The 17,641-nt window shown below is 40.7% G+C and overlaps 2 protein-coding genes and 1 long non-coding RNA gene across 5 annotated transcripts in view; 2 read left to right on the top strand and 1 right to left on the bottom strand.

The window, feature by feature from the left end:
• Nucleotides 1-5,032, bottom strand: part of mllt10 (MLLT10 histone lysine methyltransferase DOT1L cofactor) — a 359,252-nt gene extending 354,220 nt beyond the window's left edge. Inside the window, exon 1 of one of the 2 annotated variants that reach the window (XM_070881398.1) lies at nt 4,573-5,032. In XM_070881398.1, coding sequence (XP_070737499.1) covers nt 4,573-4,717 — 145 coding nt within the window. In that variant the 5' untranslated portion in view covers nt 4,718-5,032. The remainder of the gene's footprint in view (nt 1-4,572) is intronic. The other variant, XM_070881397.1, reaches the window with a different exon arrangement.
• A 138-nt stretch (nt 5,033-5,170) lies between these two features.
• Nucleotides 5,171-8,818, top strand: LOC139263980 (uncharacterized). Of its 2 annotated transcripts, XR_011593263.1 has the most exons (3): nt 5,171-5,549; nt 5,673-5,833; nt 6,530-8,818. It is a non-coding gene; the product is annotated as an uncharacterized lncRNA (long non-coding RNA). The 2 variants fall into 2 exon arrangements; XR_011593262.1 differs by having other exon boundaries at nt 5,171-5,833.
• A 3,917-nt stretch (nt 8,819-12,735) lies between these two features.
• On the top strand, nt 12,736-15,701 carry skida1 (SKI/DACH domain containing 1). Its single transcript, XM_070880076.1, has one exon. The coding sequence runs from the start codon at nt 12,751-12,753 to the stop codon at nt 15,202-15,204; it is 2,454 nt and encodes an 817-aa protein (XP_070736177.1). The 5' UTR covers nt 12,736-12,750; the 3' UTR covers nt 15,205-15,701.
• The last annotated feature ends 1,940 nt before the right edge of the window (nt 15,702-17,641 follow it).

Here is a 17,641-nt window from a genome sequence, read left to right as displayed (position 1 = left end):
ACGCATACATACAACTTGCATTTATATAGCGCTTATAACTTAGAAAAACATCCCAAGGCACTTCACAGGAGTATTATCCAACACACACATTCCACACTCGCAGACAGCATAATGCATGCGAATACATACATACATATATATATATACACACACACACACGCAGATGCACACACATTATATATACACACGCATACAATACACACACTAAATGCATATATATTTGCATATATGCAAATATTTATACAGATCTGGATATATGCTTGATTATGTATATACACTCAAATATGTGTACAAAAGCATACACAAGACACACATATGCGCATGAACGGACATGTACATACAATTATATATACATGCTCAGTCATACATGTGGCACATATGCAGACATGCACACATGTACGAACATGTATATATACACACATGCGCTGACATAAGCGCACACACGTGTTCGTGCATACATATATGCACACACATACATGCACATATATATATATATACACACACACACATATATATACACACGTGCACGCACACAACCACACATATACATATGCACACACATAACCACACATATACATATGCACACACACCTTTATATATAAACCAGCATAAACATACAAAAATATACGGACGCATTTATTTGTACTGCCAAAATGGCCAACATGCTCCACTCTTTGTTTCTGATTGGTCCCATTGGAGTATAAGCCACACCTTGAAGTTTGACAGGAATGTGTCACTGGAACTGCCCATCCCAAGATCTCACTGACTTTGCAAATTGTAACTTGATTCACTTTGACTTCCTGAAGCGACAGAGGACAGAGCTCCCCAGAAGACAGCAAGGACCAGCCAAGTGCCCTTCCCCCAGTCCAAGTACATCCCTCCCTCAGCCAAAGTGCCTTACCCGAGCCGAAGTGCCTTACTCCAATCCAAGTACATCGCTCCCCCAGCCAAAGTGCCTTACCCCAGTCCAAGTACATCCTTCCCACCCCAACCCCCCGCCCACCTCCCCATAGAAGGGGCATTGTGTACGGATTGTTAACAGGTTTATTGGGTATGAAGTGAATATTGACTGTGTCGTGACTTCTGGATATCATCCACTCCAACGATGTCCCTTGTAGGGGGTTGGAACAATGTGATCCGTCTTCCAAGTTCCCTCTCTCCCCTCCGATCCCCCCACACCCCCCCTGCTCCCAGGCTCTCTCTTCCTTCCCCACCCCCCCGCTCTCCCTCTTCCCCCCTCCCCCCGCGCTCTCTCTTCCCTCCCCACCCCTCGCTCTCTCTCTTCCATCCCCACCCCTCGCTCTCTCTCTTCCCTCCCCACCCCTCGCTCTTTCTCTTCCCTCCCCACCCCTCGGTCTCTCTCTCTCCCCCCCCCCCCCCGCTCTCGCTCTCTCTCTCCCCCCCCCCCCCGCTCTCTCACCCCCCCGCTCTCTCTCCTTCTCTCCCCTCCGCTCTCCCCCCCTCCCTCCCCCTCTCTCTCCACCACCCCTCCCCCACTCTCTCTCCCTCCTCGCCCCCCGCTCTCTCTATTCCCTCCCTCCCCCCCCGCGCTCTCTCTTCTTCCCCCCCCCCCGCGCTCTCTCTCTCTCTCTCTCTCTCTCTCTCCTCCCCTCACCCCCGCTCTCTCTCCTCCCCTCCCCCCTCTCTCTCTCTCTCTCTCCCTCTTCCCTCCCTCCTCCCCATGCGCTCTCTTCCCTCCGCTCTCTCTCCCCCCCCACCCCCGCTCTCTCTTCTCTCCTCCCCTCCCCGCTCTCTCTCTTCTCCCCTCCCCCCCGCTCTCTCTCTCCCCTCCCACCCCCGCTCTCTCTCTCTCTCCCCTCCCACCCCCGCTCTCTCTCTCTCCCCTCCCACCCCCGCTCTCTCTCTCTCCCCTCCCACCCCCGCTCTCTCTCTCTCCCCTCCCACCCCCGCTCTCTCTCTCTCTCTCTCTCTCTCCCCTCCCACCCCCGCTCTCTCTCTCTCTCTCTCTCTCTCCCCTCCCACCCCCGCTCTCTCTCTCTCTCTCTCTCCCCTCCCACCCCCGCTCTCTCTCTCTCTCTCCCCTCCCACCCCCGCTCTCTCTCTCTCTCTCCCCTCCCACCCCCGCTCTCTCTCTCTCTCTCCCCTCCCCCCCACCCCACCCCCCGCTCGCGCTCTCTTCCCTCCCCACTCCCCCCCTGCTCTCTCTCTCTCTCTCTCTCTTCCTTCCCCACCCCCCCCGCTCTCTCTCTCTCTTCCTTCCCCACCCCACCCTCTCTCTCTCTCTTCCCTCCCCCCCCCCCGCCAGCTCTCTCCCCCCTCCATCTCCCCCCAGCCCCGCCAGCTCTCTCTTCCTCCCCCCCAGCTGTCTCTCTCCTCCCTCCCTCCCCCCCTGCTCAGGATTTGCGGCTCATGGAATGGTCGGGGCTCAGCGGGAAGCGCGGGGCCCGGTCGGAGGCTCAGGGCTCGCAGCTCAGCGGGAGGCGCAGTCAGTCGCAGAGTCCCACTTCCGGTTCGGGGTCTCACTTCTCTCTCTCGCCATCAGGCCCAGGCCCGCCGCCATCATTGGGCCCAGGCCAGCCGGGAGGGGGAAGAGAGTCGCAGCCTCAGGTCCTGCTGCTCGCACCCCGCGCATTGAATGTTTCGGGCCGGGAAGGAGCGGCGCTTGGCAGGAGCGGGACTCGTCACTTGTCGATCAAAACTGTGCCGTACGGGCACTGGGGGAGCAGGCTTTGACAGACACCAGTCTGTTATACAAATTATACAAACACATTAATTCAAGAGATACACATATATATATATATATATATATATATACACACACAAACACACGTGTATACAAACACATATATGCTTAGACACATACGCAAGCACAAATATATACAAAAACACACGCACATATATACATGCACGTACATTCAAATACACACATGCGAATACATATATATATTCTTGCACATACATATACTTACCGACACATATGCATACATAATGTGTGCAGTGTCTATATATTGTCTGTACATATAAATATATGTGAAAGTACATACACATATATGCATGCAGAGATATATGTATTCCCTTGCATGCAGGCATATATAATGCGCATGCGTGCAATCACACATGTGCACGTGCAGACACATAAATAAATACACACACACACATACACACAAACAATTATAGAATCGTAGAATAGTGCAGCATAGAAGGAGCCCATTCGGCCCCATTGAGGCCGCGCTGGCTCTTTTGAAGAGCAATCCAGTTAGTCTCATGCGCAAATATATAGTGCATGTCTATACATACACGTGTGCATGTGCACATATTTATACACACATATAGATGGCACACACGCAGATATATACACGCACAGATGTAGGCATGTGCACACTATATTACACACACATATGCATAAACACATTTATACAATATATAGGTATGAGATATGTGAATATAGTGTGTCTGTACACATACATGGGCAATTATACATCCATCCATGTGCCTATATAAACATACGTGCACGCTATAATATACACACGCTGACACATACATGTGCAGGCACATGCGCGCAGGCGCACATGTATCTATGCACACACATGAATTTGTGCATTTGTATATACAATGACACATTGTACATACACGTGTACACACATTATCGATGCTATACTGTGTATATATAGTGTTGGTACATATACAAATACATACACGTGCGCATGTGTATACAGAAATAAGCACATGAAGTTGCATACATATAGGCAAATATACACACATATATACGCACGCACACATTGATACACACGCAGGTACAGACACATAACACAGACATACCCGCACAGACAAAAACACACATATATGCATACACATACCCAAGCAAGCACAAATGCATACATATCCATGCAGACAAGAGCGCGCGCGCACGCACGCACACAGGTACACATGTATCAAGGGATACACGCAGACACATTATATTTATACACATATACACACATGCACTCACATATACACATATCTTAGTACACCCAGATACATTATGTGTACTAATTTACCGATATAGATGTACCCATGCCGCAACTAGACTCATACTTGCATCCACACACAAGTATGCACCTGTATGATCCCACATACAGATATGGACATACCTGCATGTGTATATGCACAGACATGTATACATATACACAGGAATATGCATATAGACAAAAAGCCAGTATATACATATATACGCACGTTCATGGATAGACACACAACTTACTAGTCCTAATGTAACATCCTAATTAATTGCACCAAGCTATTTCGTTAAAAAGTCACCACATGGAATCAAGGAAGTTAGTCCCTGTGTTATAAAAGAGGACACTTTATATTAACAGCACAGGAGTAAACACTGAACTGTCACCGATAATCCACTTAAATTAATTCGCATTAAAGCACGGACGACATCGCATAAAGCCTGATTCCATCTAAACGTTTGGTTTTAGGAACAACGATTAGATGTCAGACCTTGCCAGGCCTAAAAGTGATGTGAGTTGAAGAAGTCAGTCAGTCCGGGGCCGGGGGGGGGGGCCGCGAGATCGATCTTTCCTCGTGCTGATTCTGCTTCGGTTTTTAAAAAAAACACAAATTTACCTTGATGAACGGCAACATTACAGCCGTGACCGTCACAGTAAACTAAGGGGTTCTCAGCCCAGCCTCTCTCGTCTGAGCAAACGCAGCAGCCGCCAATCATCTCCTTCATATTTGAAAAGTCAGCCGGAAGTCCACTTGAAACCATCTACGAGTAGAAGGAAAAAAAGAGAGAAATAGAGAGAGAGCAGAGAAATAAAAAGAGAGAGGAGAAGAATCTGGTTTTAAATTTACGTCCCACATTGTTTCAGACCCATGTTGACGGGCCTCTCTCTCTCTCTCTCTCTCACACACACACACACACGGCCCAAGCTCAGGCTGGCAAACAGCTCGAGCAGGCGCACTGGCGACCCACCCACGAGGACAGGACGAAATTCAAACGGAGAAAGGGGGAGGGGGGGGAAATGGAAGGTGCGCGAGATTGCTTGACGCGCAACCGAAACTGATAACGGAAACTGCGCGAGCCTCCCTGTGTGTGTGTGTGTTTGTGTTGTTTTAGAGGGGGGGAGGGGCGGGAGTAGATTTGGAATGATTGACAGCCGGTGGACCAATAGACTGCTCAGTCTGGATGTTCGAGCCTCCATTCCAGAACACCACGGCTGCAATGGGGATTTCAGCTTCCGCCGCCGCTGCTGTTTTTAAACCTCTTTCCTCCTCCTCGTGCGCGCATTGATGGACTAAATGGGCATTGTGGGTATATAAATGAGCCCGAGCCGGAACGAGCGAAGGTTAAAGGTGACTCACTCAACCTATCGTTACCCACGTGAATCAGGCTAAGTCGTTGCAGATCCCAACATTTGAGTTGCAGAGTGCAAGCAAGAGGGGAATCTGGAAAGTTACAAGTAGTTTAATTTTTTCTTGTTTTTTTCCCCAAAAAGGATTTGCTACAACTTTTTTAAACTATACATATCCCGGGGAGTACAGCACAAAGAGTATAAAAAAACAAACTTATTCATTTTGAGGTAATCACCCTGTTCACGGTAGGTTCGTTAAATTTGCAAAAAGTGCGCTGCAAGCGAGATTTAAAATATAATCTTATTTACGAGGTTTTATATGGAGAGACAAAATACAAAGCTATAAAACTAATTAGATTTTTTTTTAAGTTGATTTTACTTTAGATTCAAAACGCTTTAAATAAAGGGACGACAATACTGACATGGAAAGAAACGCTGGCACTGGAATTTCTCAATGGAATGCGTTAGACATTGCTGATTGCAAACATGCTGATATAAAAAAGCTTCACTGAAAATTCTACCTTTTCCCGGTACTTTTCCGGATATCTTTTGTATTAAAAAAATGTAATCAAGTGTTTTGCATTAATCCTACTTCCATGTCATCATAGTTAGAATGTTAAGATTTACATTGGACGTATTAATGTTGCGAATTTTTTTTTAATTATATGTATAAAGTTAGCAAAATACATCCACATCAGTATTTATAAACCTGGTAATCCTTTATATATGCTCAGTTTGTTGTAATAAAACCTTTTTAATTGCTTAAAATATTACTTATGATATGTATACTTAGAGATTAAAAGGGAATACCGCGTTGCTGTAAGACGTTGAATTCACGAAAAGCAGACTATTTCTGCGGGAAATCTCTGAGATGTGCTTTGTCCGCCCTTGGACATTTTGTGATTCTAACTTTATTCTGATTGAAAACTTCCAAAATAATTTATATTTAATCTAGATATTTGCACACTACTTAAATCAGCTTACACCACTATGCTGTCGAAATATACAATTGATTTGCGAGATCGAGAATGAATTCCCTTTGTTTCTCCCTGCTGCCCACGAACCCAACAACGGCATGTTTGGAAATGCTTACCTTCTGTGCTTTAAAATCGACAAAAGTGTTTCCATGCATATTAGATCTCAAGAAGCTCTTCAGTGGTAGCTATAAATATAGCAATCGGTGTTTAATGCACTACATATTTTCCTAATCTTGTTGTTTCTTTAAGGGCTGCCTTGTCGAGCACGTTGTTGCAGTAAGTAGACCCCCGCCTTCTGAATCGGTTACGTTACGACCCTCTAGTCCATCCTAATTCTGCTGCTGCCAGTCGAATTGAATGTCGAACTTTCAAAGGAAGTGGCCTACAACTCCATTAAGCGCCCAGAAAAATATATATTTTCTTCAAAATTTACTTTTCTTATGTATCTTTGAGCACTGCAGTTGTTTAAATTTGATTTAAATCGACGCCTTTTAAACATAAGTTGTAATGAAAAAGAAATCGCAAAGACTCGGTTCCCAAGTCACATTAATATTGTTACAAACATGTTTTTTGAGTTTTGAAATAAATCGTCTTGTTTCTGTTTCTTATGCGGCACAATCAACAGACTGCATTCAAAAACCTCGGCAAAGTTTTAATTCTGCATGGAATTGTGAATTCAACCAGGAAAAAGTAAATTGTACTTCCGAGTAAATATTCAGTGTAACTATGGAAATGGTTCGCTTTGCTTTATCAATGTGCTTAAACTGGAGATAGTTTCATATTTTCATTACAAATATATATCTGTAAGCATATGACAGGTTTAGAAAGAAGGTTAAATTTGTCTTAGTCATAAACAACGGTCTGTGTTTTTATATGTTGCTAATCGTTGGTTATTGCACAGCCACAAAGTAATTGTTCTCCAAATTGTGCGTTCTAAAAATCCAATTACATGTGAATTTTAGAACGTGATTAGGATTTTAAATGATATTTACCAGCACAAGCTAAGTGTTTACAATACAACTAATAGTAATATAATTTCAACCTTTATTCTTGTCGGTTAGCAAAGCAAAATTGCATAACACAGTGTCTTGACAGTACATTTTTTTTATTTCTCAGCGCCTACATTAACGTTCACAGCATATTGTTAGTTTACTACTATCTGAGTCTATTGAAGTACTTGCTGTGTCCCCTAAATTGATTGGTTAATGCAGCTTTCTGAAGAAATATTTCCGTTTTTTAAAAATAGACAACATAGGGCAAGTTCAATCCTCATCAAATTATAATACTATTTATGACATTGCTACTTCTTGCCAACTGACTGCGAGTTAACCATTTATTGCGTCATTTAACCGATTTATACTACATTCAGAATTTGATGCAAGCTAAGACCCTCGGAACTTGCTTGGTTAGATTTTTTTCATCATGATCACTTGGTCCACAAGAAAACTCTAAATTCCTACTTTATTTCTCTTGGTACCTATTACTTGAACGTTGATACTTGTGAGAGAGGAATATAGTCCCTCTTTAGCTGCTTTTTCTTGCTTAACCATTATCAGTAAGAAAGGGCGTCCTTTCTTTTTAGCAGAATGCACACTCTTATGGTCTGTCGAGAACAAAGCCTCCCCAGCCCCCCTTTGCATGTTCAATGCTTTGCAAATTTAGAAAGGCTGCATTGAGTTCGGGATAGGTCAGGGGGCAGGAGAGGGGTAGAAAGGTCAACACATTTTGATTATGGGTCAGTAGACAATTGGCATACAGTCTATATGCAAGTAAAATAGAACAAATTCCTGATGGAAAACCATCCTGGACGGTTCAAGTCACAGTTAACATTTATTTTTCAACTTAGCTAAAAATAATGTTGGCATGCTTTCACCTAAAAAGAAAAAAAATCTATTAAAATAGTAATGAATTTGCAGAAAAACGAAACAATATGTAAATATTCAACACCATTGATGCATTTATAAAGTGTCACTTTTCGCAGTGTTTAAAATTTGTCACAGAAGTGATACTGTAATACACACAGTAAGGCTCGTTGTTTTTGTAACAGTATGCCATTCAGACAAACACAATTACAATAGTTTATAAGTGAACAGGGTTGGTGAAAACTTAGATGTTTCTTGAACAAATATACAATATTAACCCACATCTTAGTGCCATATAATTCAAATGGTCCTCCTGTACTAATCCTTAACCGTCCTTTGTATTCCATCTCACATTAAACTGTACCTTACTATTAATTGTGGATTAACAGATCATTCTGATGTGATTATTGGTTTGCTACATGTCTGGACTTTTTGACTAGAGATATAAAAATCTCATTAATTCGATAAAGTGTGCTATTAAAACGTCTGCTTTTCCATCTTATCAATATAAGTTATATATTGTGGCTGCATAATATTGTAAACTGTTCTAAATGCTAAATATCATACTTTCTAAAGTCCAAGTTTCATCGGTGCAGCTGATGGCATGGTTGTAAAAGCTTATTTCGATGAATAAAATGCTGTTTGACCAAGGAGGAAAACAAGAAGTCACTCTGCATATGTGTGTGAGTCGTGTCTCTTTCTGATAGCGGTGAATAAAAATAGACTGGGGCCTCTGACTAAAACAATCATGAACCATCCCATAATATTAAGTTAAACAGGCCATTCGACTATTTTGTTTATTTAGGGGTAAAATTAATAAATAAGATTTGTTGACAAGTGAGATAGAAGCTGTTGATATACACAGATGGCAGTTGGGTTTTAAAACAATTACATTAGCACTACTGTTCTTTGTGATTAAAATATGCTTGTAATTAATTTAAATAAAGCAACAGTATTTATCTGAATACATAAAATACTACAAAATTATATTTTGTATGACTGAAAATCACATTTGACTATTTACCCTACTGCTAGAGTACCCATCTCGTTTGATAGTTTTATTTCTGCAACTAATTTTTGTTTCCCATTTGTCCCAACATACAGAAAATATCCTGTTGTAAGAGTGGATTCTTTTTTTGATAGCTGAATGTCCCAATGTAGTAAATTAGTGCCTCAAAATTATATTTTATGCCACTGCTCAAAATTATATGTATTCAAACTATGTTTAATGTCTCAAACGGGGAATCATATTTATCTGCGGGAATCACCTGCTATTGTAATTAGAACAATCAGTGTTGTTCTATGAAGGATGTTGCTGTCGCTGGGATCAAATCATTTACAATGGTCTTATATTTGATTAAAATGACAGGCAGCCACCTTGCTGTGCTGTCTCGCTGTTATCAATTCAGACATCTAGACGTTGGATGAAAATATATGTAAAACCCCTGTGTGTAGTTATATAAATACATTGGTGTATTTTCCCTTATATTTTAATCAAGGATTTTTACCCCTGTTATTCTATGATGCATGTTGGTAGCTAGTGATAAAAAAAACAGCTCGCCATGTAAATCCATCCAAGGTAACCTGCCTTTCGCGTATTTATAGAGGGGCCTCGAAAAGCTTCTCTTCAGATTCAACCCCTTGTTCCTAAACAGCCTTGGATATACGACGTTTAGTGATGTGCAAGAGCGACCTGTCATTTTCTGTCAAATATTGATGGTGACAAAAACAACTGATGGCAGAATTAAACAGCAAAAAATGGTTGTATAAAATGCAAGTAATGACAGTAATTGTTCAGTAATTTAGTGAATTATAAGTAGAAATTATTAAATACGCCTTCGTTGTTCTCATTTTAGCATTTACAGTAGTTCCCCAAATGCCTAGCGTGCCCCAAATGGGCGGCCATTACATGTTTTGCCCTTATGGTCCCCATAATCCAGTTTTATACATTACATCAGCTAGCATAAATTTGAAGCGATTTGATGATCAGTCCATTGTACTGTCTGTGCAGAATATTAAATAATGTCAAAAATGCTATGTGTGTAGAATTTCTTCTATTTTCTCTTGAGTCTTTTGCAGCATATTGTGCAAATCGTAATCCAGAATTCCTTTATTAACAATCAATATGTCTTTATGGGGCGAAGGCTGGGCTGTAAAGATGACCTATTCTTGAGCGAAGCACAACTATTGTGAATGAGCTGTGTTTTGACACATTTTATGATACTGTGAACCTAAGAATTCATACAAACCAAGAACCGTTTAAGCTGAAGGCTAATAAAGAAGCATTAAAGATCTGCTTGTCGTCAGCAATAACTGCAATGATGCGTTGTCTAGTGCATTGACCATTAAATGAAGTTTGATTGTAGAAATAACTAGCTCCCTTTCATCGCTTCAGTAACCCATCGCCCCTTTTTGCAGCTTAGTACTGTTGCGCCGCAAATAACGCTTCTGCTCCGCCTAATCTGCACTGGATCGCACTAATTTTCAGACTTTCTCTCGGATTGCTGAAAAGTTTGTGTGTATACCTTTTCTGGTGATCTACAGTGCACCAGGTTCGGTTTTGCACTTTAAGAATAGTGCTTTGCAGTTGTGCACAAGGCTTCATATATACCTAATCAAAGCGCTCAACAGCCGTGCAAGGTTTTAACATGCTGCCAGCAATCGACTCCCTTTATGCTTAATTGCCCGGTCAGAAGAGCTTCAAGAAGCTTAAATTATTAAGATATTCAATCCCTGTTCCGCGTTGCTTTTTCTTCAACGCAGTAAAATATAAAGTTTAACGTTGTTGCGGACGTCTTCATGGCAGTTTCCAGATACCTGCTTCTCCAATAGCGAGGTGGCCATTGTGAAAACGGATTTCTGCGAAAAGCACAAAATACGTGTGATCCATTGCCCTGCTTTCATCCAGTTGCAGAGAGAAACTTGTTAATTTGACTTTAATTTACTATATATGTATATATATCTATAGTTAGATGGGGCATACTGTGTTTATGATATCCATGTTTATGATCCTCGCTATAGATGTTATGCTAATCTGCTGCATGAACTGCGAGGAAGTTCACTAGTCTTATTCTGTGAGGGACTGTTGCTGTACCATATTTATCACACGGAGATCTTTGTATGTGTGTGGGAGGGGAAATTGCATGCTAGCATTTAAAACTGCATCTTTTAAAGACCAATCTTCCTCTTTCCGAATCGCAACGCGATTTTAAAATCAGTATATATTATTTAAAAATGTGAATACATTCTGCAATGGCTCTCGATTACTACAATTAGAAAGTTCCAAATAATACGTGGTTCTCTGCTAATGGCTTATTTCTACGGGCGCAGTTTATACGTTTTGAAGAATGGGAAAATAAGCGTTGCATTTAGCTGGTTGAAGACGCTCGTCGTTGTAGATGTGGTACGCTGTGCTCAAACAAGGTTGCTAATTCATTCTGCAAATAACAGTTAAACAGGGAAATGTTCTATACACGATTACATACTTTTACAATACTATTCTATACTGGTATATTCTGTGATTTATCCCCTTCGAATTGTTAAACACGTGTTGATAAACCAATAAGACAATATATAAGAAATAAAATTCAATTTGTCTCCCGAAGAACGCTCAATCGTCAGCTGCGTTTAATGCAAACTCTACGCGGAACCTGGAAAGGTGATTTTTCCCTTAAGGATTAAATATATGTTATATTAATATCACAACATATTATTAATATCTCTTTCTTATGAAAGAAGATTAGAACTTTTGACTTAAAGGAATAAATGCCACCGAAAACCTTTGGTAAAGTGGGAGACTGCCTTTCTTCAAATAAATATAATATACATATATAATATCAACATCAAATATTTTGCATCTATAGCACGGGCTGACTTAAAGAACGTGCAAAGTCAAGTATAAAACTATTAAGTGCAGGCTTCTTCTACATACATTTATATCTACAACGTCGGAAAGCATAATAAATAAATTCATAAAATAACCCAGGTAGCTTGCGGCTGCTGGAGCGCTTTTTGGGTGATATTTTGTCTGGGGGGGGGGGGGTGTATATATTAAAGATTTGCATACTAACTGTATTTACTTCAGCAAGAGGGTGGGAGTATAAGGGTATGCTAATTAGTGGGGGATTTTTGGAAGGGGGTGGAATATCAATTTTTATTGCATCACCTGTCAGTGGCATCCAATCAGAGCTGGCTTTAGGGGAATTAATTGATGAAGGTGTCTCCCGACGAGCTCACTTCACTCTGTCATCTTATTTGTGGGAGAAGCAGCGGCGGGAATAGCAGCTGCATTTTTTCTCTCTCTTTTCATTCTCTCTTATACAGTACAGTATATCCATGAGTATTTGGAAAAATTAAAGATTGCAGGTATAGCAATACGCATAAGTTGGAAATTAAGCTTCATATAAATACCACGCGATGCTGCTTTTTAATATATATATATATTACTATACCATATGTTATGTATTAAATATATCCCAAAGTTTTTTTAATCAGTTGTAATCAGAAACAATAATTATATGTGTTTTTAAACAGGATGCCATGAGGAATGTCGAATTCCGCAGTCGATGTTTTTTTCCAGCGAATGTGGGACATAATTTAGGTGGCGAAATGGGAGACTTGGAGACGGGTTATGAAGAGGTGGATGGCGTGAGACTTGGTTATCTTATAATTAAGGGGAAACAAATGTTTGCGCTTTCTCAAGTATTCACTAATCTGCTGAAAAATATACCCAGGACAACCGTACACAAAAGGATGGACCATCTAAACGTGAAGAAACATCACTGCGATTTGGAAGAATTACGAAAACTCAAGGCAATAAATTCTATTGCTTTTCATGCAGCTAAATGCACTCTAATTTCTCGGGAAGACGTGGAAGCCCTGTACACTTCGTGCAAAACTGAGCGAGTTCTTAAGACCAAGAGGAGAAAAATAAACAGAACCTTATTATCAACCGAACTCAAACAGGAGAAAACTCCCACTGATCGCTACGCAAGTTTTTTGAAAGAGAACAAAGTTTGGTTGAGTTTGAATGGAAAAGCTCAGCCTTTGGCTGGAATGAGCAAGGCTTTGCAAGGAGACGGCAGCTCGCTACCGGCCTCCAATCTACCTCAATTCTACAGCAAATTTACCAGCCACAGTTACACTGAAATGGTCCGATCACATTGCAAAACCCCCCAAAACTACGAAACTGCTGAAATATCAAGCAACTGTGTAGCATTTCATACAAATCACTCCTTATTTCGGAGCATGATTTGCAGGCATCCCGTATTTTACCAATCCGCCATCGCCTATTACCCCAAGTCTCCAAACGCTACCGGTTTGACGTATTATTTCAGGCGCAAAAGTTCGTGCGAAATCACTCAAAAACATTTGGGGAGTTCAAGCACCGCCAAACGAGTCTTGTTGACGGCAGCTGCTCCTAAATCTTGCAAAACTAAAGGAGGGGATCAGTGCTTGAATAAATTTCATCTTGTCAGCGGACTGCATTGTAACCAGGGGCCCTTGCAGGAAAGCTGCAGCAGCGATTCGGAGTCGAGCTCCTTCTCCGATCGCGTAGACAACGACTCGGACTTTGGGTCAAGTTTGTCGAGTTCCAGCAACTCACTTTCTTCGGACGAAGAAGAGGAGGACTCGGTGTCCGAATCCTCCGACGTAACCTCGGCCAGTGACGAAGACAGCTCGTCCGAATCTGATTCTAGCTCCGTTTCCAGCCAAGTTTCGGTTCAAAGCATACGATTCAGGCGCACCAGTTTCTCGAGCATCTGCAGCAAGCCTCTTGTCTTAACGCAGCCGAGTTTCCACTACCAATTCCAAGCCAAAAACAATAATGTCGTGTATGAAACAACCGGTAGCGATCTCCTAGAAGGGAGAACTTCGCATTGTAATTTAAAGTCCGCCACTATTGTTAAGAGAAACGAGCAGAACTGGACGATTAAGTCACATAACGTATGCTGCTCAACTGGCTATGGAAGTTGCTTTGCCGAGATAAATAATAATAGGATATCTGAGCTCGCATTCCCACACTCTGAAATCTCACATTATTTAAAGAGGACTGATTCGACAATTAACTGTGCTAAAGAAGGAGGCCCTGCACCTAGCCCAAAGGGAAACACCGAGTTTCCACAACAAAGAACATTAACAGAGTCAAAGAAATGTCTTGGAGCATCTATATCACACTGTGCGGAAGAAAACAATGTGACAATAGTTTCCGAGCCTGCAGACAATGATTCTCCATTAGCAGTAAATGTAGAAAAAGAATCGAGAATCGGCAATTTCATCGAACTGTCCTCAGCTTTCCAGAGTTTAAACACGGACAGCAGCCAGGGTCCCGCCGTCCATATCCAGAGTGACGGTGCAGACATGGGGAAAGCGATTATGCACAATATTACAGTCAAATTAGAAGAAAATAGCTGCGAGGAAGAGTACGGCTATGTGACTCAGCAGCCTAGAAAGAAACTCAAGTATGCGTGCAATGTATCGAAGCAAGCAGCGACCACTTTAAGTGAAAATAAAATACCAGACTGTTTTTCGACAAAAGCCAAGGAAAGCTATGTGTGCACTGAAAAAGCCACCACTTTCCAAAACGCACCCAGACGAAGCGAAGACCTTCAACGCACTTTAAACATTCCAGTATTAGAGGACTGCGAATTTCGAAATGGTGCAAGAATAAGAAGGAATTACAGGACTTTAGTGTTGGGGAAACAGCACACTTTACAAAGCTCGTCAGTCAAAACAATTGTGAAATCAGAGAATCCGCGTCTTACAGGTAAAACAGATGTGCATGAAGGAACACTAGAAGAATTTGCTGGTACAAATAAACGTAAACGAGTAGCCAATGGTGTAGCATCCACGGTGAAAAGGCCATTTAATTTCATGGCAAATTTTCCCTCTCCACCGTCACTAATTATTGGCAACGATGGGGATTTGTGCCCTGCGTATTCACTGAACTCTACTAAGGATCCTGAAGCACCTCAGAAGGCCCATCCCGTGTGGAAATGGCAGATGGGTGGTGCTGCAATACCTCTCCCGCCTAGCCATAAATTCAGACGATTTAACTTATGAAAGGGATATTTTGGATAAGGAAACTTCTGGTGCAAATTTATGTTTAAAAAGGACTTTCCTGTTTTCTTTGTCATGAGCCATGGCCGGATATTAAGTCTCGACATACAGCAAAATTTCATATTGGAATAATGTTTTAAAGACCTTTCGTGTGGATTATTCTATTGATTTACCAAACACTGCTATCTACTGACCGAGGCATTCCACAGTACACTTTCTGAACTACTGCTGTCACTTTGAGGTTGTTTTACGGTTGTTTTCGAACTCTTAAATAAAATTATTTCAATGTTCAAATTATAAGTCAGTACCGACACAAGGTTACTGCATCATGTACGTCAGAAGTCGACATAGTGAAATGTTAGAAATGAGCCATTAAATTTATGCACTACAGTTTTAAATCGCAAATGACTTGATGTTTTGCCTGAGTGATTGATTATACTGTATTGGATCCGTGGCAAAGTATGGATGTGTGTTTAACTTAAAAAAGGAAAAATGTACTTTCATCTGAGTCAATATGGCGGTCATTCTATATAAAATAAGCTTTTATCATGAAAGAGTCCCTATCATTGGTGTTTAGATAGATAAGCGCAAGCAGGTTACTGATTTCAAAGCTTTGTTGTCTTTAGTTCTTAAACGTAAAATAATTGCTTTAAATGCTTACCACTGGAACTCTGAGAATAGCTATAAAATTAACCCTAGTTATAGTGCTAATGTTTTATAAGTGTTTTCATCTGACCTAACTTTATACAGACTGGCACACAAGTAACTCAAAAAATTTTAAATCACTAATTAAAGAGTGAATACGAAGCAGAATCAATCAACAGTCAGGGATCTTTAATTTTGGTGACCATTAGATTTTAACATTTAATTTGAAGACAATGAATGAATAATACAGGCACGTGGCCCACCATGCAACTTACAGCATTTAGGCCTTACAAAAGAGCAAGAAACTAAACGAATTCTACATGTGATGTAGATAGAAAACGTTCACTGAACACACCAGGAGTACTGCAAATGACAATCAGTCAACCATATTTACATTTATACAAAAAATAGAAACTCGAAAATACAAGCTGCATTGCAAAGATTTGGGTAAGACATATTTTATTTACTGTAGTCAGGGGTTTACTCGAGAAAGTCTAGAGAGTTTGCACTGTTGATATTATATAATTTAGCCTTGCATTGAAAATAATCACAAATGATGTAGATGTAGCTTGATTACATTTGTTTCAATCTTCTAGAATCTAATATGTTATTATTTACACAATGCTTGAAGTGCAAGGGGTAAATTCACTTGGTATTTTAATTTAAGAATTACAATTAATGGATTGGCAAACAGTATGTTAATTAGGCATTTTGCACACAATGAGAACGTTTTAGTTCTCTGAGATATGCAAGATAAGTATGGCTGTTTAAAATAAAGATATTGTAAACTTTGTAAAACGAAATCAAAGGGAAATACAAAAAAGTTAAAGATTTAGAAAATATGTTACATACGTGTGCACACACATACACACACATAAGTGTCTAGGTCTCTGGAAAGGTGGTAATGAGAAAACATGCTGGTGTTCGTGGATTTATTTTTCAGGGTGCATAACCAGGTTTGGCAATATAAAAGAATTACAAAAAGAGCAACCACGTGAATAACAGAAACAAAAAATGAAAGTTCTCATTTTACTTTTGTTGTCACTATCTTCTGTGCATCTTTTTATGTACTCTAATGGCTTGTAGAATTGCTACATAAAGTATGAATCAGAACGTACAGAATAAAAGTACACTAGTAACTAACGGTGCTGTTAAGCAGTGTCAGTGGATACCACTTCGAATCCCCCTATCACCACAGACCAGACCCTTGTTATATCTCCCAAGGTCACTCGATATTCGAACCAGACAGTGGGTAATTTCAGCTTTCAATACTATCCTCTATGCTTCTCATACTCCATTAATGTAGATGGTTTTTTAAGAAACGTTTTACTATAATGGGTAAAGCAGAAGCTTTTACTATAACCTATTGTAATCCACAGCGATCTTATTCCTAATCCATGTACATAAATAGAGTGAAATTTTCAACCAGCAAAAACGCATGACACATTGCTTATTTAAGTTAATGTGCTGCTAACTGTAGAGCACTTTGCCATTGTTGACATATGTGACTTATTAGCAGTCTATATTGCAATGATTTATCCTAAGAGTCTTGGTTTTAAAAAGGGTGTTTTCATTGGTCAAGCACTGATTAAAAACCATTTGAAATACTGTAAAATTAGTTATGAAAAAAACATCCTACAAATGTTACTTTCAGCAAAACAACTACATGTTATGTTATTTACCTTAAAGACTCGGCAATTATTCACCAGGCAGCCATAATTTAATGAAAGCAGGTATCTCTACGTTTGTAAAGAGTTGTTCAGAAGGTCAAACAATGTTTTAAGTATATTCATAT

This window comes from Pristiophorus japonicus, chromosome 5 (assembly GCF_044704955.1).
Source record: "Pristiophorus japonicus isolate sPriJap1 chromosome 5, sPriJap1.hap1, whole genome shotgun sequence".
Classification (NCBI taxonomy): Eukaryota; Metazoa; Chordata; class Chondrichthyes; family Pristiophoridae; genus Pristiophorus; species Pristiophorus japonicus.
This window is presented reverse-complemented; position numbering and strand designations above follow the sequence as displayed.

Coding starts and splice junctions, on each gene's coding strand:
- skida1 (XM_070880076.1), top strand. CDS start 12,751: ATGGGAGACTTGGAGACGGGTTATGAAGAGGTGGATGGCGTGAGACTT.